This window comes from Callospermophilus lateralis, chromosome 2 (genome assembly GCF_048772815.1).
Source record: "Callospermophilus lateralis isolate mCalLat2 chromosome 2, mCalLat2.hap1, whole genome shotgun sequence".
NCBI classification, from domain to species: Eukaryota; Metazoa; Chordata; class Mammalia; order Rodentia; family Sciuridae; genus Callospermophilus; species Callospermophilus lateralis.
The window spans coordinates 151,558,872-151,584,775 of NC_135306.1; the positions used below are offsets into that span (position 1 = coordinate 151,558,872).

At 45.0% G+C, this 25,904-nt stretch overlaps 1 protein-coding gene and 1 pseudogene across 6 annotated transcripts in view; both read left to right on the top strand.

Annotated features, from left to right (window-relative positions):
- Positions 1-25,904, top strand: part of Numa1 (nuclear mitotic apparatus protein 1) — a 77,394-nt gene that overhangs the window by 42,008 nt on the left and 9,482 nt on the right. For all 6 annotated transcript variants that reach the window (XM_076846717.2, XM_076846715.2, XM_076846722.2 and 3 more), the window contains exons 2-14: positions 1,456-1,529; positions 8,643-8,728; positions 13,672-13,751; positions 15,232-15,314; positions 15,902-15,982; positions 16,852-16,939; positions 18,618-18,741; positions 19,238-19,395; positions 19,665-19,782; positions 19,861-19,978; positions 20,462-20,602; positions 21,956-22,078; positions 22,206-25,604. In XM_076846717.2, coding sequence (XP_076702832.2) covers positions 1,488-1,529; positions 8,643-8,728; positions 13,672-13,751; positions 15,232-15,314; positions 15,902-15,982; positions 16,852-16,939; positions 18,618-18,741; positions 19,238-19,395; positions 19,665-19,782; positions 19,861-19,978; positions 20,462-20,602; positions 21,956-22,078; positions 22,206-25,604 — 4,641 coding nt within the window. In that variant the 5' untranslated portion in view covers positions 1,456-1,487. The remainder of the gene's footprint in view (positions 1-1,455; positions 1,530-8,642; positions 8,729-13,671; positions 13,752-15,231; positions 15,315-15,901; positions 15,983-16,851; positions 16,940-18,617; positions 18,742-19,237; positions 19,396-19,664; positions 19,783-19,860; positions 19,979-20,461; positions 20,603-21,955; positions 22,079-22,205; positions 25,605-25,904) is intronic.
- Positions 5,720-6,302, top strand: LOC143392112 (proteasome subunit alpha type-6 pseudogene; annotated as a pseudogene).

Genomic DNA, 25,904 nt, shown 5'->3' on the forward strand with positions numbered 1-25,904 from the left:
CCTGGGCCTCACATGTGCAAGGCAAGTACTCTACCACTGAGCTACAGCCCCAGCCCCAGGAAACATTTAATTATGATTAGCATTTAGTTATATTAACATTTAATTATTTTCTTCTATTAGTGATTCAGGTGTATTTAATTTTACTCCTCACCTTGCTGTAAGTTCCTCAAAGTCAAAGACCATTGCCTCCTAGCCCATCTAGCTTTCAACACAGGTTGAACATATGTAGGGACTAAGAAAATACCTTTTGGTTGGTAAGCAGAGTACTTTGAATAGAAAGTACCAAGAGATAAGGAGAAGCAAATAATCAGATTTATGTATCTCTATGGGCAAGAATGGTGTCTTTCTTTGTCCTCAAAACCTTACATACAGAAGGGGGTCAGCTAATATTACTTCTACAGAATTTGCACCTTGAAGATGTCAACACTGGGGGGAAGTTTATAGATCATGTGGCTCTCACTCTTGTTCCTCCTTCTGGAGTAGTGACATACCGGGGCACTTGTGGCAGGAGTGGGTGGGGCTGACTGTGCCTGTGGAGATTTGTGGGAATTATAGGGACTGCTAAGAGGTGTTAGGAAATATTTACTCATCAAATCTGTGGTCCCATGGGTAGGTTGGCAGGCACATGGCAGATTCCCAGTTGCAAAGGAAATTGGGGGTTAGAATACCAGGACAAATGCCTAATCTTTCATTTAATGTCCCTTGTGATCTCCAGAATTAGTCTTGGACTCATCAGGAGACCTTGGTTTGGATATGTCCAGTCCCCCCATTTGAACCATATCTGTCTTTGATGTGAAGTGGAAGATATGAAAATCCAGAAATTGGAATGGTTTTCCCATGGACTTGGTTATTGTTGGGTAGAACTGCAGAAAGTGATTAAGAATGGAAATAATTTATTGATTACCTACCATGTGTCAGGTGCTATGCTGTTTGCTTTATCTTTAAGCACCACAATAAGCCAGAGAGGTGTATGGATTCCATTTTGCAAATGAAGAAACTTAGGCTAAAAGAGATTATGTTAATTGTCCAGAGTCACATGACCATGGTCACATAGACAAGTATTCAGACCCAGATCTGTCTAAAAACACATTTGTTCTATGATTAAGGGTACTATGTTCCAAAGAATGAAGCTGAAGACCAACTTTGAATGTTCTGTTTTCCACAAACTGAAAAGATTACATGAGAAATTCTTGTGAACAGAATTTTTTACTGTCATCCCTGACATTAAAAGCTTTATAATAATTTATAATGTAGTGATAAGTTTTATAATATGCTCTGAGCTCTCAGAATTCCTTTGGTGCCCTGGTGGATTAAGTGTTGAGTGAAGAGTAATTTATTTAAGTTTCCAGAGCTGGCAAATGGAACCATTTCTCCTCTACTCCTTGATCATGGATATCTGATATGATTGCCTCTCTCTCTCTCTCTCTCTCTCTCTCTCTCTCTCTCGGGTTCCAGGTGTGTTGGGGTGACTGTCTGGTATCACCAAGATGACGCTCCATGCCACCCGGGCAGCTGCACTCCTCTCTTGGGTGAGTAGTTTTTCTTTTGTCTGTTGTACTTCTTTGGGAAGCTACCTAGGGGCAGAAGAGGAGTCTTCTAGGAGCCAGGTCTGTGTAAAATCTCAGTTCAGTATGAAGTAAATACAACTTTCCTTTGCCTTTCCCCTTAGATTTAAAATTTTTTATTTTATTTATTATTTTTATTTTTTGTGGTGCTGGAGATGGAACCCAGGGCCTTGTGCATGCAAGGCAAGCACTCTACCAACCAGCTATATCCCCAGCCCTATTTGTTTTATTTTTTTGACAGTGCTGGGGATAGAACTTGGAGCCTCATGCATGTGAGGCAAGCACTCTGCCACCAAGTTACATTCCCTGCCCTCACTTTGGTTTTTAAACTTATTATTTCTAAAGATGTTGCCACTGACAGTGATTCATGCCTCTACTTTTTTGGCTTAGTAGAGGCTTCTCTAAAGCGTATATTCTCTTTGGTCATAAAAAGGGTGGCCACAGGACAGCATAGAAATCATCATCATCTGTTTTCTGTATCTATCTATCTATCTATCTATCTATCTATCTATCGAGCCCAGGGCACCTGAGCACTGAGCCCCATCCCCAGCCCTTTTTATTTTTTTGTTTTGAGACAGGGTCTCGCTCAGTTGCTTAGGGCCTCACTAAATTTCTGAGGCTGGCCTTGAACTTGTGGTCTTCCTGCCTCAGCTTCCCACAGTTGCTGGGATTAGAGTACGTCACTGTGCCCAGCTGTCTGTACACTTTTTTTGACTGAAGAGTTGACTGTGAACTTTAGTGACCAACGTTGGCAGAAACTTTGATCTTCAAAGGCCTTTAATCTTCCGACAAGGTTCTCCTTCTTTTTGCTGTATTTCTGTCGACTTCCATTTTCCTTCTGCTGCCTTATTGATCACTTCACCAAAATTCTTCTAATATGTCTTTCATACATTTTCCTCCCGAGACAATGGCAGATGAGAAAATACTACCAAGTATTGAGCTTTTAAAGCTACAAACAGAAGAGGCTATGGAGTGTGGTAATTGTGAGCATGAGCCTTGGAATCAATCTGGCTTTAGAATCACAGTTCTGGTCCCTGTGTGACTGAGGGCAAGGTAGCCTCTTAGCATTTCATTTTTAAAGTATGGGATGGGGTTAATAATACCTCATGAGATTATTATGAGGATAATGTCATAATGTGTGTAAAAAAATTTTAGTACACATACACAAAACCATTTAGCATAGTATCTCAGTGAATAATGGTTTTGATATTTAAGATATTGTGGAGCATGCTAGTTGGCACTTTTCCTTTTTGTTCAGTACTGGGGTTCAACAAATTTGGGGGATGGGGTATGGTGCTAGGGATTGGACCCAGGGCCTCGGGCTTACTAGGCAAACACTCTATCACTGAACTACATTCCCAACCTCTCAGTAACTTTTTTTTTTTTTTTTAAGTTAGAGAATATTTTAAAGAAATGACTTATTAGACAGTTGTCTTTAATTACATCAAAACTCTAATCAGGAAATATTTTTAGTATATAGAATGTACATTCATAGTCTTCAGTTTTTGAAATGGGTGATTGTTCAATTGTAGTTTAAAATTGGTATATTGGATTTAATTGGTTTTTGCCTGTATCAGAAACATTGATTTCCTTCTACTCTCTTCCCCTCCCACAAAAAACTGACTGGGTTATTGGGACCATGAGCCACATCTCTGTTTAGAGGGTTAACTATGAAAGTTGGGAGTTCCTTTAGCCACATTATCTTTAAAAAAAAAAAAAAAAAGAGAGAGAGAGAAAGAGAGAATTTTTTTTTTAATATTTATTTTTTAGTTTTTTGGTGGACACAACATCTTTGTTTGTATGTGGTGCTGAGGATCGAACCCGCGCCGCACACATGCCAGGTGAGCGTGCTACTGCTTGAGCCACATCCCCAGCCCACATTATCTTTTTTAAAATTAAGTATATGTGCAGTGCTAAAAATCTAACCCAGTGCCATACACATGCTAGGCAAGTACTCTACCACTGAGCTATAACTCCAGTCCTTGTTTTGTCTTGATTGATTTATCTTTTTATTTGTTTAGATTCCAGGCTTCTTTTTACTGTGAACACTACCATCACAGAGAATAACATGACTAGGTGTTTTTCTTGGTAATGGGGATTGAACCCAGGGATGCTTAACCACTTAGCCATATCCCCAGACCTTTTTTATATTTTATTAGAGACGGGATCTCACTGAGTTGCTTAGTTCCTAGCTGAGTTGCTGAGGCTGGCTTTGAACTTGTGATCCTCCTGCCTCTGCCTCCTGAGCCACTGGAATTACAGTAATGCACCACTGTGTCCAGCTGACTAGTCTTATTTAATAACAAATAACTTGCCTCAAAATCCATAATGCAGTGGCACATGCCTGTAATCCTAGTGACAGGAGGCTAAGGCAGGAGGATCACAAGTTCAAGGCCAGCCTTAGCAATGTGGCAAGACCCTAAACAACTTAGTAAGATGCTGCCCCCTCTCCAAAAAAAGGCAGGGGGTGGGGGGAACTAGGGATGTAGCTTAGCAGTAAAGTTCCCCTGGGTTCAACCCCTAGTATATATATAAAAAGCCATAATGAATATTCATTAAAATATTAAAGTGTAATTAAATAGAATTTTCAATTTAAACAAAAAGTTATGCAACTAAAATGAATTTTGTGAAACTAGCAAGGTGCAATGTGACTTACATGAGCCAGGAGAATGGCATAGAATATTTACATACGGGGGAGGGGGTGCTGGGGTTGTGGCTCAGTGGTAGAGCCCTTGGCTAGCATGAATGAGGCACTGGGTTTGATTCTCAGCACCACATATAAATAAATAAAACAAAGGTCCAGTGATAACTAAAAAATATTTTTAAAAAATGTACACATACAAATAAAGATGTTGTGTCCGCCGAAAACTAAAAAATAAATATTCTCTCTCTCTTTTAAAAAAAATGTGCACATACACATGATAATTATAGCTGTGGTTTAAAAAAATTACTAATGGGAAAAAATTCATCAAGGGCTGGGGATATAGCATGCAGAAGGCCTTGGGTTCCATCCTTTGCACTGAATCCTGAAAATGCTAAAAATGCATGTATTACAATACTCATATGAGGGGCTGGGGTTGTGGCTCAGCAGTAGAGTGCTCGCCTAGCATGTGGGAAGCACTGGGTTTGATCCTCAGTACCATATAAAAATAAGTAAATAAAAATAAAGTTATTGTGTCCAACAACAACTAAAAAATATTTTTAAAAATATAGTATGAATGGGAGGTTTTTTTTTTTGTCTTATAAATTTTTGGTAACAATTTATTTTACTTAAAGTGTAGCTTGAAATTACTCTGTAAATGGCAAGTAGTAGTGAATAAACTACTGCAGGGATTTTTTTTTTTTTTTTTTTTTTTTGGTACTGGGGATTGAACCCAGGGGATCTTTACCACAGAGTTACATACCCAGCCCTTTTTATTTTTTATTTTTGAAGCAGAGTCTTGCTAAGTGACTAAGGCTGGCCACAAACTTGAGATCCTTCTACCTCAGTCTCCCCAGTCACTGGAAATACAGATGTGTGCCACCATACCTACCTATGCAGGCAGTTTTGAGATTTGACAATCTTAAGCAATCTGCAGACCTTACAGGCAGCTCTTGGTTTGTCCAGGGAGTTCCATCTGTTTACACCTTTACTAGAAATGTGAGAGCTCCTCTATTTCCTTGCCTTTAAATGATTCTCTCTTGAGAGCAAAGTAATTCACAGGAAGAAAAAAAAAATACTTTTATATTCATAAAAGAAACTTGTTGCTGGATTGTTACTTAATTGGTGTAAGCAATGAATCTAGATTACTTAAGTGACTTTAGATCAGCTAATTGGTAGGATTTTTAGTTGTTAGTGAACAAACATTCATAGGCCTTGAATGTTTTACTTAGATTGCAGGGATTAAAAGGAGATGGAGGACTGTAACTTCCTGAGGGGTTTGTACGCCTGGTGCTGGGGCCTTGGGGCCCCCAGAGTAGTGAGAGCACCAACATATCCTGTGGTTCCAGTGCTGGTTTTGACTGCCACATTACCATTTGTTTTCGCCTGAGAGCTGGCTTTACCAAGTAGAATATGCTTTTAAGGCTATAAACCAGGATGGTCTTACATCAGTAGCTGTCAGAGGGAAAGACTGTGCAGTAATTGTCACATAGGAGAAAGTACCTGACAAATTATTGGATTCCAGCACACTTATTCAAGATAAATGAAAACATTGGCTATGTGATGACTGGAATGACAGCTGACAGCATATTGCAGGTACAGAGGACACGCTATAAGGCAGCTAATTGGAAATACAAGTATGGCTGTGAGATTCCTGTGGATGTGCTGTGTAAAAGAATTGCTGATATTTCTCAGGTCTACACACTGAATGCTGAAATGAAGCCACTTGGTTGTTGTATGATTTTAATTGTTATAGGTGAAGAATAAGTCCCTCAGGACTACCAAGTGTGATCCTGCAGGTTACTACTGTGGATTTAAAGCCACTTCAGCAGGAGTTAAACAAACTGAGTCAGCCAGTTTCCTTGAAAAAAAAAAAAAAAGTGAAGAAATTTGATTGGACATTTGAACAGATAGTAGAAATTGCAATTACATGCCTGAATACTGTTCTATCAATTGATTTCAAACCTTCAGAAATACTAGTTGGAGTAGTTACAGTTGAAAATCCTAAATGTAGGATTCTTACAGAAGCAGAGAGAGACCAGACATTGTCATTAGTTTACCAAATGCATGATGCCACTTGCCTGTGTGTTTGGTAACAACAAACCAACATTACAGAGGGACTGGATTTAAAAAGGAACCTCTTCCAGTTCTATGACTGAAGTGGTTAGGACTCTGAATAAATAAAAACAGTGCTTTTGGGGGAAAAGAAAAAAGGAGATGGGGGACTAGGGTTGTAAATCATTGGTACTGGGTTTGATCCTTTGATCCCCAGCACCACATGAAAAAAAAAAAATAAAGGTATTGTATCCATCTACAACTAAAAATATTTTTTAAAAAAGAAAAGAAAAAAAGATGGGTTTTGGGTGCTTAAGTCTGCTTATTTTCACCTGGTTATAAGGGATCTTAACCTGAAGTTTTCAGAGTCTTCCTAAAAAAAAACCATAAACTAACCTGTCCTGACCAATTAGATGGAGCTTTTTTCAAATGATAGTATAAATATAATGTCTTTTAAGACTTCAATGAGAGGTCATGTTTTTATATTCCACACTTAAAAAAAAAAACAAAACAAGGGGCTGGGGTTGTGGCTCAGCAATAGAGTGCTCACCTCGCACATGAAAGGCCCTGGGTTCCATCCTGAGCACCATGTAAAAATAAAGACATAAATAAAATGAAGTTATAAAAGAATGAATGAAAGGAGAGTTAAAAAAAAAAAAAAAACAGGGCTGGGGATATAGCGCAGCTGGTAGAGTGCTACCCTCCTGTGCACAAGGCCCTGGGTTCAATCCTCAGCACCACACACACAAAAAAAACACTAACTTTTTAGCCTATTTTAATTTGGATCCCATCTAAAAGTCAGTTTGTTGTTGTTGTTTGGTTTCGTTTTTGTAGTACTAGGGATCAAACCCAGGGCCTCGATATGCTAGTTAAGTGCTTTGACGCTGAGTACATCCCCAGCCCTTTTTATTTTGAGATAGGATCTCACTAAATTGACCAGACTTGCCTTGAACTTGTGATCCTTTTGCCTCGGACTCTAAAGTAGCTAGGATTACAGACAGACATGAGCCATCACACCTAGCTTTTACATGGACATGTGTTTTTTTTTAATATTTATTTTTTAGTTTTAAAAAGAATACCTTTATTTTGTTTATTTCTTTTTATGTGGTGCTGAGGATAAAACCCAAGGCCTCGCATGTGCTAGGTGAGTGCTCTACCACTGAGCCACATCCCCAGCCCTACCTGGACAGATTCTAGTTGTTTGCACATACCTATTTGCTGAAAATAACCGTGTTTCTTAGGCTTGTGTGCACTGGCTGTCTTCCCCAGCCCTTTGTGCTGCATAGGTACTTAATTCACTTAATTAGCCAACCCTCCTATGGTAATGCAAAAATAAACTTCAACCCAGGCTCCTTCTGAACTTGAGTACCTATGGAATTCATGCATAGGTTTTCCTGTAGAAATTGACTTCTACAGGACCTCCGGTGAGATTTCTAGTGGTAAAGTGATTTATATGAATGTCTGAAGCCATAAATGGGAACAGGCAGTTGAAGCAGAATTGAGAAGGTTTGTCTTTGGAGTTCCTAATTTTTTTTCTCCCCCGCCCCCTTAAATTTTTTTTTTTTTTAATTATCTTGTTTTCACAATTGTTTCTCCCTATTCCTCTTATGCAAAGTTTTATGTCTGGAAAGAAATTTTAAAATGCATTAATAAGATCTTATATCCTTGGGGAGTATAAAACATTTAAGTTTTGAACAAATGTTACAAACTTCAAGAGCTACAAAGAGCTGTCATAAAAATTCAAGAAAGAGAGTTGAAATAAAAACAGTTAATAGATACAGAGTTCCATTGTAAACATGTAAGAGATACAAGGGGCTATATTGTAAAAAGCCTTTCCGTTTCCTACCTCAGGCTCTCTGCCATCAAGTCTTTCTCTCTGGAGGCAGTAGTGGTACCACTTTCTTGTGAATCCTTTCATAGCCTTTTTATGCTGTTATTTAGGTATGCCCTGGTGCCAGGACATCCTATGAGAGCACAGGTTCTATTAAAGCCTAGGAAAGGCCTCTAGTGGTAGAACTCAGGGGGTTGTGACTGGGGTACATTTACTGGATGGATGGGCACAACAGCATTCCTTTGCTGAAATTAAAAACCCTGAAGTTAGGGCTGGGATCGTGTCTTAGTGGTACAAAGCTTGCCTAGCACGTCCGGGGCCCTGGGTTCGATCCTCAGCACCACATAAAAATAAGTGAATGGAATAAAGGAATTGTGTCCAATTACAACTGAAAAAAAAAAAGCCTGAAGTTATCTGTGCCTTCATTCCTATAGGCTACCACAGTAGGCACTCTCAGTAAGCAGGGAGGACCAGCATTTGGAAAAGGAGCAAATATGGTTCTGGCATTTCTAATGGTCTCATTCTAAAGGCTCTTTCCTTTGGCTCACAGGTGAATAGTCTGCATGTGGCTGACCCCGTGGAGGCTGTGCCTCAGCTCCAGGACTGCAACGTCTTCATCAAGATCATTAATAACATGTGAGTATGCCCCCTTCTCTAGTGAATCTGGGGAAACTGATTGCCCAGGTGGAGTCTCTATTCGTTTGCTTGACAAGCTGTGACCAGAAAGCATGGATGGTACTGGGTGGGCCCAGAGGCCGGCATAACTTGACCTTCTCTTCCAGCCACTGGGCCTCTCAGTGGGAGAGGGTTAGTCTTGTTTCATCCAAAGACTCCCATTTTTGCACAGAAGGGCCTTCAAGAGCCCACCTGAGAGCTGCCCATTCTCATGTCTCAAAAGGAGTCTTATGTAATCCTCTTTTCTTGACTCATCATTATGTTCTCTCACAATCCCTTTTTGCAATTTCCAGGGCCAGGAATAGGAAAGCGGAAGCTGTTACTTCAGGGAGTTAGTGTAATATGGATACGCCCCTTCCTAAACCATTCTAACATTTCTGGGGGTTTTATCTGCTCCATTAACTGGTTTGGGAGGTTGATTAGCATTGGAGAGGCTTAGTTTTGCCTTTTAGCTAGGATTCTGGTTCAGCCCTTCTGTTTTATATCTGTGTTTCCTTTCAACATCAGTTATCTGTGGAAATCAAGGATGTGGGGCCTTCTCTTCATGTCCTACCTCTCAGGGATCACACAGTCAAGCTGTAAACACGTTTTATTAAGCTCATATACTTTGTCCTTAACTCTCAAGAATTACAGAGGGCAAAGCTAACCTTTCCTCATTTCTTTGACCCATAGGGAAAACTAGAAGCCACCCATAAAATAAGGAATTGGGGAGATTGTGATGGAGGGGACTCCCCCATTTCTTTGTTTGTTTGTTTAAGCTCAGCAGAACATGAGCCCCAGGCTAAGGGTAGACTGAGTGTTGAGGGTGCTTGTGGGCTGCACATGGCAATTAGGAACTGATGTCAGGCAGTCACATCTCTCTGAAGCAGTTGACTACCCATTCATAGGAAGCAGCTCATTGACAGGGGAAAGAAAGTAGAACTGAATTTATCAAAGGCAGGGACTGTCTCATTCATTTCCCCACCTAGCTTAGGACAGTACATTGGTTAGGTTTTAAGCAGTGTTTGAACAGATGATTAAGTGAAGATGGAGCTCGAATTCTTCATCAGCAAAGTCCAGTGGGACCAAGCAGCTTAAGACAGATGAGTGTTTTTTATAATGTCTTTTTTTTTTTTTTTTTAAGTTGTAGTTGTACATAATACTTTTATTTATTTATTTATTCTTATGTGGTGTTGAGGATCGAACCCAGGGCCTCACATGTAGTGCTAGGTGAATGCTCTACCGCTGAACCACAACCCCAACCCATAATGTCTTTTGAAATGTCTGGTGATAGTGGGCTGTCTTACAGAATTTTAAAAACTTTATACATCTCTGACTAACACCTGCCTTCATGCCTCTGAAAGAAGTCACTGTTCTGATTGTGGTCCAAATGCTGACATATTCACTTCTTACCCCGATAGAACATCTCAGCATCATCTTGGATTCCCTCTCTCTCTTTGGCATTGATTTCTAGTGGGTTAGCATCCTCTTCATCTGTCTTTTAGAAGACTTCTTGCATCCTTTCCTCTGCCTCATTCTGGATACCGTCTTCTCATTCCAGTCCATTTCTATATATGTGATCTAAGGAATCTTTCTCATATCCTGCTTTCATTGTGACACTTCAGCTAGTAGGTGGAAATTAAAACCTTTATTTTTATTTTTTTTTTAAGATAGAGTGAGAGAGAGAGAGAGAGAGAGAGTTGTTTTTTTTTTTTTTTTTTTTTAATATTTATTTTTTAGTTTTCGGCGGGCACAACATCTTTGTATGTGGTGCTGAGGATCGAACCCGGGCCGCACGCATGCCAGGCGAGCGTGCTACCGCTTGAGCCACATCCCCAGCCCAAATTAAAACCTTTAGCTCAGTTGTCAAGATCATTCATTAAGCTGAGCGTGGTATCATGTACCTGTAGTTCCAGCAAATTGGGAGGCTAAGGCAGAAGGATCACTCGAGCCCAGGAGGTGGAGGCCATCCAGGGCAAGGTAGCAAGACACACACACACACATATTCTCTCTCTCTCTCTCTCTCTCTCTCTCTCTCTCACACACACACACACACACACACACACACACACACACACCTACCTTCCATTAGGGGGTAGTTTCCTCTCACTAGTCTTGTTTTTGGCTTACTTCTCTCTCCCCATCCCATCCCATCCCATGATTTTAATCCTGTAGAAATTCTTAAATTCTCCATTTTGTTAATTGCATCATCATGGTCCCGCATTAACTTGTTGCTCTGTTCCTCCTGTTTCCTATAAACTGATAACTAGATCTTATTTTGATCAATTTAAAATTTTTGTTTTGCAAGGATGCTTCATAGGCAGGGTTGTGTATCATCTATAAATCAACAATTTGCAACTCTTAACAAAAATCATTCTTTTGTAAATCCTAATGAAGTGATAGATCCAGTGGTGTCATCAGTGGCTGGTAAGCTCACTATATCCCAGCCCTTTTTTTTTTTTAAATTTTGAGACAGGGTCTCATTGAATTGCCTTGGGCCTTGCTAAATTGCTGGGGATGGTCTCAAATTTGCAATCCTCCTGCCTCAGACTCCTAAGTTGTTGTGATTATAAGTGTATGCCATCATTTCTGCCTGGCTATTGTATTTTTTTTTGGGGGGGTAGGGGGTACTAGGGATTGAACTCTGGCACTCACCTACTGAACCATGTCCCCAGCCCTGTTTTGTATTTTATTTAGAGAAAGGGTCTCACTGAGTTACTTAGTACCTCACTTTTGCTAAGGCTGGCTTCAAACTCGTGATCCTATTGCTTAAGCCTCCCGAGCTGCTGGGATTATAGGTGTGCACCACTGTGTCCAGCTGTCTATTTCATTTATGATACTGATTCTGAAGACTAATTCAGAATCCTTGTTCTCAGGGGAAGGCAGTGGAGGATAGCAGGGTTGGTGAGCAGATAGAAGCTGTGGGAATTGAACAGGGGTGGGTCCCTTGGCTACTTGGCTATCTCTGTGGGAAACTACATTGGCATCAAATCTTCTGACAATTTGTTGTTGTTGTTGTTCTTGTGCATGTGAACAGCCTAAAGCAAAAAGATGTCTCACATCCTTGACAGCTTTAATAGCAAAATTGATGGGAGGTATTTTGCCAGCAAACCCAAAGCCCTGATGTTTGTCTTACTGATATTGACTTCTGCTCTTCCTAGTAGAAAGCATGTCAAGTCAGCCCATAAGCACTGAGCACTTGTTGGTCTCTTCTTATTCTCAGCTGGCATACTGAAGTGGTGTGATTGTGATCTGAGTGCTATAGGAATACCTGAGAAGGGTAATGTAGGTGTGACTAGCTATAGTTCTGGATGACTTTCTGACAGATGAGATGAACACAGTTATAAAGGAAGGGATAGGGACTGGCATTGTGGCTCAGTGGTAGAGCACTTGCCTAGCATTCCTGAGGCACTGAGGTCGATCCTCGGCACCACATAAAAATAAATAAAGTAAAGATATTGTGTCCATCTACAACTAAAAAAAATGATTTAAAAAAAAAATAAAGGGATGGATTTTTCTAGGACTACCATTTTTTTTTTTTTTTTTTTTTTTTTTTTTTTTTTTTTTTTTTTTTGTAGTGCTGGGGATTCAACCCAGGGCCTTTGCATGCAAGGCAAGCACTCTACCAACTGAGCTATTTCCCCGGCCCCAGGACTACCATTTTGTAAAGCATGTTCTGTGTAACTTTACTTACACCAGGGGCTTAGTATGAAAACAGGTTTGTGGTCAAACAGGTTTAGGAAATAATATATATTATATCCTCTTCTTTTAGAAAGTGTTCAATTTGGCTTAACCCAATATTTTTTAAAATATTTAACCAAGAACCTTCTTTTTATTATATTTAATGGAATTCATGAGGTAAATAATATTTTACACTAAGGCAAGGAGTCCTTACATTCCAGCAGTGGGTGGGCAGGAAAGATGGCTCATTTAGGAGTTGGTGAGGTTAGCACTTCCTCAGGAGCTTAAGACTGTAATATCTGAGTCCCTAATCTCATACCAGCCATCTAGAATGCCTCTTGCAAGGCTCCACTTGGAAGAAACCTTGGCAATCACATGGGAGATGGGAGGAGGTCATTCATGGTCTTGCCTTGGGTGTTCTTTGTGCTTTGTGGGATATCTCGGGCAAGAGAAGGTTCTAGGGCCTACCCTGCCTTCCAGAAAGTTGGTTGAGATGTGAGGGTTCAGATTCAGAAAGTCAGTATCTCCAGCTGTATAGCCTAGATAGAAAAGGCAGCTTTTTTTTTCTACCTTGAGTGTGATTTCACCTATTTCAGAGGTGAAGTGACAGTCGCCTCTGAAAATGAACGGGCAGCTTGAGCCAGCACCCAAGGCTGGGGGCCCTGGCTGTGTGACACCGCCCCCTGCTGCCTCTATCCTCTCACTTCTCTCTTTGCACTTTGCCTTTACATAATTCAACAAGGCCTGCCAATCAAGAATGATTGCCCAGGCCCCTCTGGGAGTTGCTGGCCATCTCAGCCTTCGGCCTCGAATGTGAACTTTGCCCAGTTACTTCAGACCCTCACTCCCTACTATTCCTTCAGTTCTGGGCCCTGTTTTCCCTTCCCATGGGCCTCTTATATTTTCCAGGTTTCCTGATATTTTAGAGTTAAGCCATTATAGAATATTTAATATAACTTCCTGTCCATTTGTACCTCTTCCACCTCTTCATGACCCGCCTTCCTACAGAACTTTTTCATATATGCACATGGTGGCAAAATGCCACCTTTTTCAGGAGCATTTCATGCCTCTAGTTCCCCACTTCTCCCCTACCACACAATGTTGTTCTCACCCGCCTCCAGGATCTGATTTGGTTCTCTTCCAGATCCAGTATAAACCAAGCCCTGAAGAGAAGGGAGGTAGTGTATAATGGAGGAGGCAAAGATCACTGAGTTCTCTGGTTCTAATACTTGCTCTTTTTCTAGCCACAACACTGAAGAGGGGCAGCAAATCCTAAAGCAGCCGGTTCCAGAGAGACTGAACTTTGTGTGCAGTTTTCTGCAGAGTAAGTGCCTTTCTTATCTAGCTTGGCAGCTCCAGATCCCAGGAATTGGGAGTCCAAAGGAACCAATTATGGTTATCTGGAGTCAAAAGGTTCAGAGTTCTCTGCTCTAACACAAGAGTTGAATTCAGCTGGGTTAGCTTCCACAGGTCTTGAGATGTCTTTTCCAGTTGGTGTAAGAACTATGTCTCTTAAGTCCCAGGGTCCACCCCAGATCCAAATAGAGCAAAGGGTTACTTTTTTTTTTTTGGTACTGGGGATTGAACCCAGGGATACTTAACCACTGACCCAGATCCCCAGCCCTTTTTAATATTTTATTTAGAGACAGACCTCACTGAGTTGCTTAGGGCCTTGCAAAGTTGCTGAAGCAGGTCTTGAACTCCTCTTGCCTCAGCCTCCCGATCTATTGGGATTACAGATGTGTGTCACCGCTCTTGGCTGAGGATCACTTTTTGGTACTCATCACCTTGGGCACCTTTTCCCTGACTTTGAGAAGATAGAAGAGGGAAGGATCATGTTACCCTCTAAGAAAAGCCATTTTTATTAGGTAATTGCTTGGATGATTGGTGTAGGAGCAAAGGTCAATTTAGGTTGAGATCTTGGCTCTGCTCACTGCCTTGTTTCTTTCTGGACATGGGTTCCTTGTATGTAGTATGAAGAAAAGGATAATTGTTCATCAGGTTGATAGGAAGATTAAATAAGGACACACATTCAAACTCTAGGACAGTGCTCGTTGGCTCCCCTCCCTGGTCCAGCCTTGGACTACAGAGTTGTTATCTTTGACATGGGTAGCTGTCTCCCATCTCTACCTCAAGAGAATGGTAGGGAAGGTGAGAATCTTTCTAGATATAAAGCAAGGTGTTAAGCTGGGCATGGTGCACATGCCTTTAATCCCAGCTACTTCAGAGGCTGAGGCAGGAGGATGGAAAGTTTGAGGATTGTCTTGGCAATTTAGCCTGACCCAGTCTCCAAACAAAAAAAGAAAGGGCTAGGGATTTAGCTTAGTGGTAGAACACCCCTGAGTTCAGTCCCCAGTACTGCAAAAATTAAAAAACAAACAAACAAAATCCCACAAGGTATTAATAATTGAGTCTAGACTTTCTGCAGCATAGGAGTCAGGTGTCTTCAGTCACTCTACTCTGACTCAGCTGCAGGCTGCTTCTGTGGCCTTAGTTGCAACAGGATTCTGACATGACCTGACTCCTTCTGTGGTGCTAAGCATGAGTTGTAAGTAGGCAGGTGAGTGTGGTGTCCTGACACAGTGGCTGTGAATCCCCAGCGTGCTTTCTTCTTGCATTGTACCTGGAGTTCTGAGACTGACCTAGGATAGAGTTAACTTTAGATGGGAGTGTAAGGCAGGAAAGAGAGACATGGGAAGAAGAAGTCCTGCATCTCATGTTCCCCTCAGATATCATATTCCTACTTCTCAGACTCGGGAGTTTTTAGGAAATTCACTCTGTTTTCTATATTGTGGTCCCTGCAGAAAATCAAAAGCATCGCTCTTCGCCAGAATGCCAGGTGTCTGTGCAAAAGGTGATGGAGGGGTCAGAGCTGGAACTGGCCAAGGTACCCATGGAATACCAGACTCGGACAGGGGTAGTGGTGGTGCTGAGGGACCTGTAGGGCCTTCTTTTAACCCAAGGGGAAGTGGAAAAAAGGGGCTTTATTTCTGGGGCTCTTAAAAGTTAGAGGTAGGACCACATTGCCAACTGTCTGAGCCAGTTTTACCTTCTAGGAGCCCAGATCTTCTTATAAAGAGGTTTACTAGACCACCACTGAGGGCTTCCATGGAGTTAAGTCCCACCTAGCAATCATTTTTTTCATATTTTTAGCTCAGTCTGTTTCATTCCCTCTCCCATTTCCTTGTGCTACCCTATGGAAGGTGCCTCAAGCTTTAAACCCACACTTCCATTAGCCAAAAATTTAGCATATAGTAGTCCTAGCACCCAAATTTTTATACAGTTTGCATTGAGTTCCTGGTAAAAGGAAAAAAGTGTCTTCTGGAGTTGTTAAGGATGGTGGCCTGGAACTACTAATTTTAGGAGTTTGGGAAGAGTCTCAGGTATAGCTGAGAGGCCCCATAATAGCCCTGAGCGGAAACACTGGGTATAGAGATGGCCCTTCTCATTGACTGCCTCCTGTTTGGCTTTTAGATGACTATGCTACTGTTATACCACTCAACTATGAACTCCAAAAGCCCCCGGGACTGGGAACAGTTTGAATACAGGATTCAGGTAAGCTCATGCACTCCACTAGCAGGCCCAGCCTGAACTTCCCTCATCCCTTTCATTTCTCTTCCATCAGTACATATTTTTCTCTAAAAAATTTATGGTGGTTATAATGACAACCATTCATTATAGAAGATATTGAGAAGCACAAAGAGGGACATAATACTTGCCAATAATCTCATGCCCAAAGATAACTGCTAACTTTTTAATTTTATTTTTTGTTACCAGGGGCACTTTATTTTTTCATTTTGAGACAGGGTCTTGCTAAGTTGCTGAGGCTGGCCTTGAACTTGTGGTCCTCCTGCCTCAGCCTCCTGAGTTGCTGGATAATAGGCATATTCCCACTGTGCTCAGCCAACTTGATAACTTTTTAAAGGATAGACTTTCAGGATTTTGTTTTTGCTTTTGTTTTCTTTTAATGTGCATATATGTAACTGTATGTGTGTTTCAACAATATGTTGCAATTATTGTGTGTGTGTGTGTGTGTGTGTGTGTGTAAAATTGTCACTCCATTTATCTCATTCTTTCCTCCATTTGGATCATCTGAAAGAGGCTGACATGGTTATATGTTAAAGCTTTCTGGCTGTATCATCTTCCCTGAAGTCAGTTAGGAAGTGAGGTTCATTAGGAACTCTTGACTCTGGATGTATCCTCAGGGGAGGCAGAAGGGGGGAAGGAAAAAGTGGGGTGAACATTTTTATAACTGAGTGTCATAGACTAGGCCATGAGACTTCGGTCCTAGAGGACTGACACTGGAAGCCAGCAGGCTCCTGGGCTCAGGAGAACCTGAGACTAGCACTAGGGATGGAGCCCTGAGGCCCCCTCCAGAGGTCTCTTTAACACTTCAGTGATGTTCCTGTCCTCCTGTGTTGCAGGCTGAGTTAGCTGTCATCCTCAAGTTTATGCTAGACCATGAGGATGGCCTAAACCTCACTGAGGACCTAGAGAACTTCTTGGAGAAAGGTGAGTAGAGACACTTTTTTTTTTTTAATTTATTTTGGGAATACTGTGTATATTTTGGCCTTGTAAGCCAACAATATCTGTTATCAAGAGATCACATTTTTTTTTTTAAGAGAGAGAGAGAGAGTTTTTTAATATTTATTTTTAATTATCAGCGGACACAACATCTTTGTTTGTATGTGGTGCTGAGGATCGAACCCGGGCCGCACGCATGCCAGGCGAGCGTGCTACTGCTTGAGCCACATCCTCAGCCCAAGTAGAGACACTTCTGAGGTTCCCCTCATCTCTGAGCAGAGACTGCTGGGATTCTGGTTGTGGACAAGTATGTGTTGGGTGGGGGACAGGTTGTTTCTGTCCCTGACACAGGAACCCGATTTGGTGCTTAAGAAGGGTGTGTATAATGGAGCAGGTGGTTCCTGGGCCATGTTGCCATCATGTCAGTTCCCGCAGAGCTCCCTGCTGCCTCTTGGCAGTGGTTCAGGAGGGTGATCATATCTACTGTTAGGGTGATCTCAACCCCTAACATACACGCTTTTTTTTTTTTTTTTGAGGTGGGGTCTAATTTGCCTGGGTTGACTTAAAATTTGTGATCCTCCTTCCTCAGCCTCCAAAGTAACTGAGATCATAGGCACATACCCTCATGAATGGCTTTTTAAAGCTGGGGATATGCAGTCTTTTTTAAAAAAGGTTTCTACATGGGAGGTAGGTATATAAACTAGTAAGTATGATTACGGATGTTAAGTATGGAATATGCCTCATGCCTGGCTGTGCAACAGAGAGAGTTCTGCTGGCCTTCTGATGAAGGGGTCAGCTGGTGATGATAAAAATCTAAAGACAGGTCTGGACAAGTTCTCTTCTGGGTATTAAGTTTCACCAAACTTAATTCATGGTTCATGAGACTTTCAGGTGAAGATGTTGGAAACATGAGTCTGGAATGCAGGAGAGGACTCTGAGCCAGATGAGTTTGATAAGAGCCAGATAAGCTGTCAGCATGTGGATGGCTATGGAAGCTGTGGGCACTGTGAACAGAATCCAGGGGCCCTACTTGATCTCTGTGAGGAGGGGTTGAGGGTGGGTACATGAGGGAGGTGAGTAATTAGAGGTAGGATAGGCCTGTGAATATGGTCAGGGAACCAAGGGAAGAGAAGGTTTTGAGAAGGACAGCATCCTGGTAATGTAAGAGCTCAGTGTGGCAGAATTCTGAAGGAGGCCCATGGTTTCCATAGAAGAAGCTGATGGGGACTGTGGGGAGATTCTGAGCAGGGCTCTCAACATGCTTCTGTGTGCTGACTTGAGAGAAAAGCGTGAGTACTTGGTCATTTCCGAACATGGAGGGCACACTCATTCTGTTGTGTGCTTTCTGTTCACTTACACTCTGAGGAAGTGGAAGAACCTCTGGGGTCAGGGTCTGCCTGATGTCTCCCTCTAGTTTCTGCTGATTCACACCCCTTAAAGTGCAGTCTCACATTGCATGAAGATGCTGATCTGAGGGGCTGGGTTGTGGTTCAGTGTTAAAGCGCTTGCCTAACACATGTGAGGCCCTGGGTTTAATCCTCAGCACCACATATAAAAAATAAAGGCATTGTGTCCAACTACAAATAAAAAATACATTAAAAAAAAAAGATGCAGATCTGTAACTCCATTACTAACCTTCCTTGTTGTGTCTATTTATTACTCCTAGTTCCTGTCTCTTCCACCTGTTCCAGCACCATCTCTGAAGAGCTCTCCCCACTCAGCCACCAGGGCAAGAGGGAGGTTCGCTTCCTAGAGCTACAGAAGGTTGCCTCCTCCTCTAGTGGGAACAAGTATGTCCTGGGCCTCTCCTTCTGGGAAAGGGTCTCAGCATCCATGCCACCCTTAGATCCTTGCCTCCTGAAGGCTCAGTTGACCAGCATGTTTCATCACAGGAGAGTACAGATCTGGGATCTCTTCAAGTGACCCAGCACTAATTTGGGAACTGGTTGGGATCTATCATAGGCAGGCCTCCCTCAAAAGCAGTACTCTGTTATGGTATCCCCTTTTTCCTTAGACAGCAGTAAAGTTCCTTCTTTCAGTGCCAGTCTGCAGAGGGGAAGAGTACATGTTTCCCTTCTACCCCAGCAAAGAAATTAAGGCATGGAGAAGGCAGAAGACAAGTTTTCTCCACATGTGCTGAGGCAAGAGGGAGCACTGCAAACATAACCCCTATGCATGGGTCTCCCAGCCAGTGTCCAAGGCACCCACCCTGCTCCCCCATAACTATTGCTGATTGCTTTGTATCTTGGGTTCTTACCCTGAAATCTGGACCATCTTCTTCCTCAGCTTCCTCTCAGGTTCTCCAGCCTCTCCCATGGGTGACATCCTGCAGACCCCACAGTTCCAGATGAGACGATTGAAGAAGCAGCTTGCAGATGAGAGAAACAATAGGGATGAGCTGGAGCTGGAGCTGGCTGAGAGTCGTAAGCTCCTCACCGAGAAGGGTGAGTGGCACACTGTGATATGAGGGAATGGGCAGCATCTAGGATCTTCCTCCAGGGAAGCTCTGGATGATGGCTTAGCCTCCATATTGTCTCCTCTGCTGGCCTTGGAGCCTAATTAGAGCTCAGTCCTGGGCTGACCTCCTGAAAGCTAGGTTCTGTTCTTGTCCGCTTGCTCCCATTCCCCTTGATTGGATGCGGTGTGCATGTTCCTGTGTCTCCTTGCATCACAGTCCTGTGCTGACTCTCTTCTCCTTCCCCGCTCGGGGCAGACGCGCAGATCGCCATGATGCAACAGCGCATTGACCGCCTTGCTCTGCTGAATGAGAAGCAGACAGCCTGCCCACTGGAGCCCAGGGAGCTTGAGGAGCTGCGTGGCAAAAATGAGAAGTATGGCTTTCCCTCTTCTCCCCCACCTTCTGTGCCCCCAATGAGGACCACTGTGCTCACTGCATCTCTCCCTGGCAGCCTCACCATGCGGCTGCACGAGACTCTGAAGCAGTGCCAGGATCTGAAGATAGAGAAGAGCCAGATGGATCGCAAGATTAACCAGCTTTCTGAGGAGAATGGAGACCTTTCCTTTAAGGTTAGGGTGGGGCTGGCCCATGTAGGGAGGCTCCTGGGGCTGGGATGATCTGGAAGCCTGGCTAAGAAGTTTGAGAAGACTCCCGGCATGCGGCTCAGGCTTCGTTTTCTCCTGAAACCTGAGTACTTTGTCTCTTTCCTGTGCCATAATTGTCTTCTGCCAGTGTAGTAATTTAGTAACCCTAATTTTTTTTTTTTTGGTAGTTGTAAATGCCTTTATTTTATTTGTTTATTTTTATGTGGTGCTGAGGATCAAACCCAGTGCTTCACACATGCTAGGCAAGTGCTCTGACACCGAGCTACAGCCCCAGCCCCAGTAACCCTAAATTTTGCTGTGTGGTCCTGAATTAAAGGTGTGATCACTTGTGATCGGTTCAAGAACTGGGAAGGATCATTGGACAAACCACACCCCTGGGCATCAGGTAGCAGATGGCAGCAGTGCTAGTTTGGGCCTTGGCTGATGGGATTTTCTCTCATGTCTCAGCTGCGGGAGTTTGCCAGTCACTTGCAGCAACTGCAGGGGGCCCTCAACGAATTGACAGAGGAGCACAGCAAGGCCACTCGGGAGTGGGTGGAGAAGCAGGCCTGTCTCAAGAAGGAGCTCAGCACAACCCTGCAGGACAAGGTAACTCACTGCAGCAGAGTCAGTGCCATAGTCTGGACCCCATGTGTAGAGCTGAGCTCGGCTTATTGCTTTGTTCTGCTGGGCCTTCAGGAAGGAAGCTGCATTCTGTTCAGGGTTTCATAGTGGCTGTAATGGAAAGATGTGGGCTTAAGTCCAGGACACCTTGAATCCTATCTGCTGCTTACAAGCTGTGGTTCTTGGACAAGTTAATCAATTTCTCTTTTCTAAGCATCCTTAAAGGAGAATAATAAATCCATCTCTAATCCCAGCAACACAGGAGGCTGAGGCAGGAAGACACCAAGTTTGAGACCAGCCTCAGCAACTTAGCAAGACCTTATCTCAAAATCAGAAATAATAAGGGGTACAGATGTAGCTCGGTCCTGGGTTTAATCCCCAGCCCTGGAGTTAAAAAAAAAAAAAAAGAAGGGGTAATAACATCAACTATCTGCCTCATTAACTATTATGGGATAATATATATAAAGCACTTGCCACATGGTGAGGGGTAAGTAAGCTCTCAGTGTGTTTGCTGCTATTTCAGGTAGGTTATTCCTTATGTGAAATGCTTGGGACTAGAAATGTGTCAAAAGTTTAGTTTTTCTGATTTGGGAATATTGACATAGATTTTATGGGTTGAGTATCCCATAAGGTCTACATAAAGTAGTCCCAAATATTTGAGATACTCCAAAACCCAAAACTTTTTGAGCATCTCATTGGAGTTCAGAAAGGTGTGGATTTTAGAGCATTTCCGATTTTAGATTTCCAGATTAAGAATGTTCAGCCTTTATTATTTATTGCTGCTGTTTTACCCAACTCTTCCACTTTTGTTAACCATGTATCCCTTGGGCAAGGCACTTAGCATCTGGGCTCCAGATTTCTGTCTGTGTAGAAGAGGGACAATAACAACTCCCTCCCAGACTTCTGGATGGATTAGGAATTCAAAGATGCACCTGGTACCCAGCCAACAGTGGTAGGGAAGTGGGTGAGGGGGCCTGTGGCTGCTGCTAATGTGGATACTTAGGGGCTATTTTTAAATTGGTGGCTGCTTGGATAATCTGGGGGTCAATGCTTGTCTGAGAAAGGGGCTATGATACTGTATTTGGTCTCTTGATACTGAAATTGTAAGCTCTGCAGCCTTGGAGAAGTAGTGTACATCCCACACTGTGACTTAATTTAACTCAAGAACTAGGGCCAGAAAGTCAGGTCCCCCATAGGCTCAGCTCCATGGTTCCTGAAGTTTTTTTTCCCCAGGCCAGGGCATAGAGAGATCTTGGTATCAAATGGTAGGGTCACATGTTTGATCATCTGGTGCCTGTTCCACCTCTCTGTTTATATGGGTCTCTTGTTTACTCCCAGAAATGTCTTGAAGAGAAGAATGAAATCCTTCAGGGAAAACTTTCACAGCTAGAGGAACGTTTGGCACATCTGCAGGAAAACCCACCCCAGGAGAAGGGCGAGGTGTTGGGTGACATCTTGCAGGTAGGAACACATAGGAGCAGCCAGTAAGACCTGCATGCTGGGGTTGGTTCCTGTGTTCCTCAGTTCTCAGAGGGGGCATGATGGCTGAAGACTCCTGCTGATCCCCACTGGTCTCCTCTCTTACCAGCTGGAAACCCTGAAGCAAGAAGCAGCCACTCTTGCTGCAAACAACACCCAGCTCCAAGCCAGAGTGGAGACGCTGGAGAGTGAGCAGGGCAAGCAGGAAGCCCAGCTGCTGGCTGAGCGAGGCCGCTTTGAAGAAGAAAAGCAGCAGCTGGCCAGCTTGATTGCCGATCTGCAGAACTCCGTCTCCAACCTTGGCCAGGCTAAAGAGGAGCTAGAGCAGGCCTCCCAAGCTCAGGGGGCTCAGCTGACCGCCCAGGTGGCCTCTCTGACTGCAGAGCTCACCACACTCAATGCCACCCTACAGCAGCAGGATCAAGAACTGGCCAGCCTGAAGCAGCAGGCCCAAAAGGAGCAGGCCCAGGTAGCACAGGTCCTCCAACAGCAAGAGCAGGCCTCCCAGGGCCTCCGCCACCAGGTGGAGCAGCTGAGCAGTAGCCTGAAGCAGAAGGAGCAGCAGTTGGAAGAGGTAGCCAAGGAGCAGGAGGCAACCAGGCTGAACCACGCCCAGCAACTGGCCACTGTTGCCGAGGCACGAGAGGCCTTCTTAAGGGAGCGGGATACAGCTCGCCAGCAGCTGGAGGCATTGGAGAAGGAGAAAGCTGCCAAACTGGAGATTCTGCAGCAGCAACTTCAGGCTGCTAATGAAGCCCGGGACAGTGCCCAGGCCTCAGTGACACAGGCCCAGCAGGAGAAGGTAGAGTTAAGCCAAAAAGTGGAGGAACTCCATGCCCGCATTGAGGCAGTCCATCAAGAGCGGCTTGAGGTCCAGGCCCAGGTGGCATCACTTGAGGCCCAGCTGAAGGCGGAGCAACAAAAAGCCATTGAGAGAGAAAGCGTGGCCCAGGAGAAGGGACAGCTCCAAGAGCAGCTCCGGACCCTTGAAGAGTCCTTGAAGATCACCAAGGGCAGCCTTGAAGAGGAGAAGCGCAAGGCCGCAAATGCCCGAGAGGAACAGCAGCGCTGCATCTCTGAGCTGGAGGCAAAGTCCCAAAGCCTGTTGGAGCAGCAGAAGCAGGAACGGAAGGAGCTAGAAGAAGAGAAGGCTGGACGTAAGGGGCTTGAGGCCCGATTACAACAGCTTGGGGAGACCCATCAGGCTGAGACTGAAGCCCTGCGGCGGGAGCTGGCAGAAGCCATGGCTTCCCAGCGCAGGGCTGAGAGTGAGTGTGAGCAACTCATGAAGGAGGTAGCTACCTGGCGGGAGCGATTTGAGGATAGCCAGCAAGAGGAGGCACAGTATGATGCCATGTTCCAGGAACAGCTAATGACCCTGAAGGAGGAGTGTGAGAAGGCACGCCAGGAGCTGCAGGAGGCAAAGGAGAAGGTGGCAGGGATAGAGGCCCACAGTGAGCTCCAGCTTGGCCGACAGCAGAATGAGCTGGCCCAGCTCCATGCCAACCTGGCTAGAGCCCTTCAGCAGGTCCAGGAGAAGGAGGTCAGGGCTCAGAAGCTGGCAGATGACCTCTCTGCTTTGCAGGAGAAGATGGCTGCTACTAGCAAGGAGGTGGCCCGCCTGGAGGCCTTGGTGCGTAAGGCAGGTGAGCAGCAGGAAACAGCCTCTCGGGAGCTACTGAAGGAACCCCCGAGGGCTGGAGACAGAGAGTCTGAGTGGCCAGAAGAGCAGCAGGGACGGCAGTTTTGTAGCACACAGGCAGCGCTGCAGGCCATGGAGCGGGAGGCAGAGCAAATGGGCAGTGAGCTGGAGAGGCTGCGGGCGGCACTGATGGAGAGCCAGGGGCAGCAGCAGGAGGAGCGTGGGCAGCAGGAGAGAGAGGTGGCACGGCTGACCCAGGAGCGGGGCCGGGCCCAAGCTGACCTTGCCCTAGAGAAGGCAGCCAAGGCTGAGCTTGAGATGCGGCTGCAGAATGCCCTAAATGAGCAGCGTGTAGAGTTTGCTACCCTGCAGGAGTCATTGGCCCAGGCCCTGGCAGAAAAGGAGGGCAAAGACCAGGAGCTGGCCAAACTTCGTGGGCAGGAGGCAGCCCAGAGAATAGAGCTAAGGGAGCTTCAGCAAGCCATGGAGCAGTTGAAGACACAGTTGGCTAAGAAGGAAAAGGAGCACCTGCAGCCTGTAGGCGTGGCCAGTGGAGACGATGCTTCTGGTCCAGCAACCCAGTTGAAGGCTGCTAGAGAGAAAGAGTCATCAGGCTCTGAGCTGGAGGCACTGCGGGCAGTGGTGAGCAGGCTGGAGCAGCAGTACCAGCAGCAGCAGGAGAAGGCTGATGATCTGGTACGCAGCCTGGAGTCTGAGCGTGCCTCTAAGGCTGAGCAGGACAGAGCCCTTGAGACTCTTCGGGGTGAGTTGGAGGAGAAGGCCCAGGAGCTGAGGCATAGTCAGGCCACTTTAGCTTCAGCCCAGAGGGAGTTGTCCACTCTCCACACCAAGGTCCAAGACCATAGCAAGGCTGAGGAGGAATGGAAGGCCCAGGTAGCCCGGAGCCAGCAGGAGGCAGAAAGGAAGAGTAGCCTCATCAGCAGCTTGGAGGAGGAGGTGTCCATTCTGAACCGTCAGGTCCTGGAGAAGGAGGGAGAGAGCAAGGAGTTAAAGCGGCTGGTTATAGCCGAGTCAGAGAAGAGCCAAAAGCTGGAGGAGAGGCTGCGCCTGCTCCAGGCAGAGACAGCCAGCAGCAGTGCCAGAGCTGCAGAACGCAGCTCTGCTCTTCGAGAGGAGGTACAGAGCCTTCGGGAGGAGGTGGAGAAACAGCGAGTGACTTCTGAGAACCTGCGGCAGGAGCTGGCCTCACAGGCAGAGCGAGCTGAGGAGCTGGGCCAAGAATTGAAGGCATGGCAGGAGAAGTTCTTCCAGAAGGAGCAGGCCCTATCTGCCTTGCAGCTGGAGCATACCAGCACACAGGCCCTGGTGAGTGAGCTGCTGCCTGCCAAGCACCTCTGCCAGCAGCTGCAGGCTGAGCAGGCAGCTGCTGAGAAGCGCCACCGGGAGGAGCTGGAGCAGAGCAAGCAGGCAGCTGGTGGACTTCGGGCAGAGCTGATGCGGGCCCAGCGGGAGCTTGGGGAGCTGGGGCCCCTGCGGCAGAAGGTGGCAGAACAGGAGCGAGTAGCCCAGCAATTGCGGGCAGAGAAGGCCAGCTACGCAGAGCAGCTGAGCATGCTGAAGAAGGCTCATGGCCTTCTGGCAGAGGAGAACCGGGGTCTGGGAGAGCGGGCCAACCTTGGCCGGCAGTTTTTGGAAGTGGAGCTGGACCAGGCCCGGGAGAAATATGTACAAGAGTTGGCAGCTGTACGTGCTGATGCTGAGACCCGTCTGACGGAGATGCAGCAGGAAGCACAGAATAGTACCCGGGAGCTGGAGGTGATGACGGCCAAGTATGAGGGTGCCAAGATGAAGGTCCTAGAGGAGAGGCAGCGATTCCAGGAAGAGAGGCAGAAACTTACTACCCAGGTAGGTGCCCAGCTCCACCACATTCCACACATCTGGACCTAAGAGTGGGGACATGGTGGAAGTGGGCCTCTGTACCCTGTGGCATCTGGCTACCATGCTGCGATGTCTTGCCTTCCCTTGTTCACTGGGTGGCAGAAAAGGAGATGTGGCTGGTTGCTCTCCCTTCTAAAGAAAATACCAACAGTCTCCCCTTTCCCGTAAGCTTTGTCCTTAGAGAGCCAAGTTGTGGTGACCAACATCTATTCCAGATGCATATTTGCACTGGAGGCCCCCAAAGCCACTGGGGGCTAGAAGCAGCCA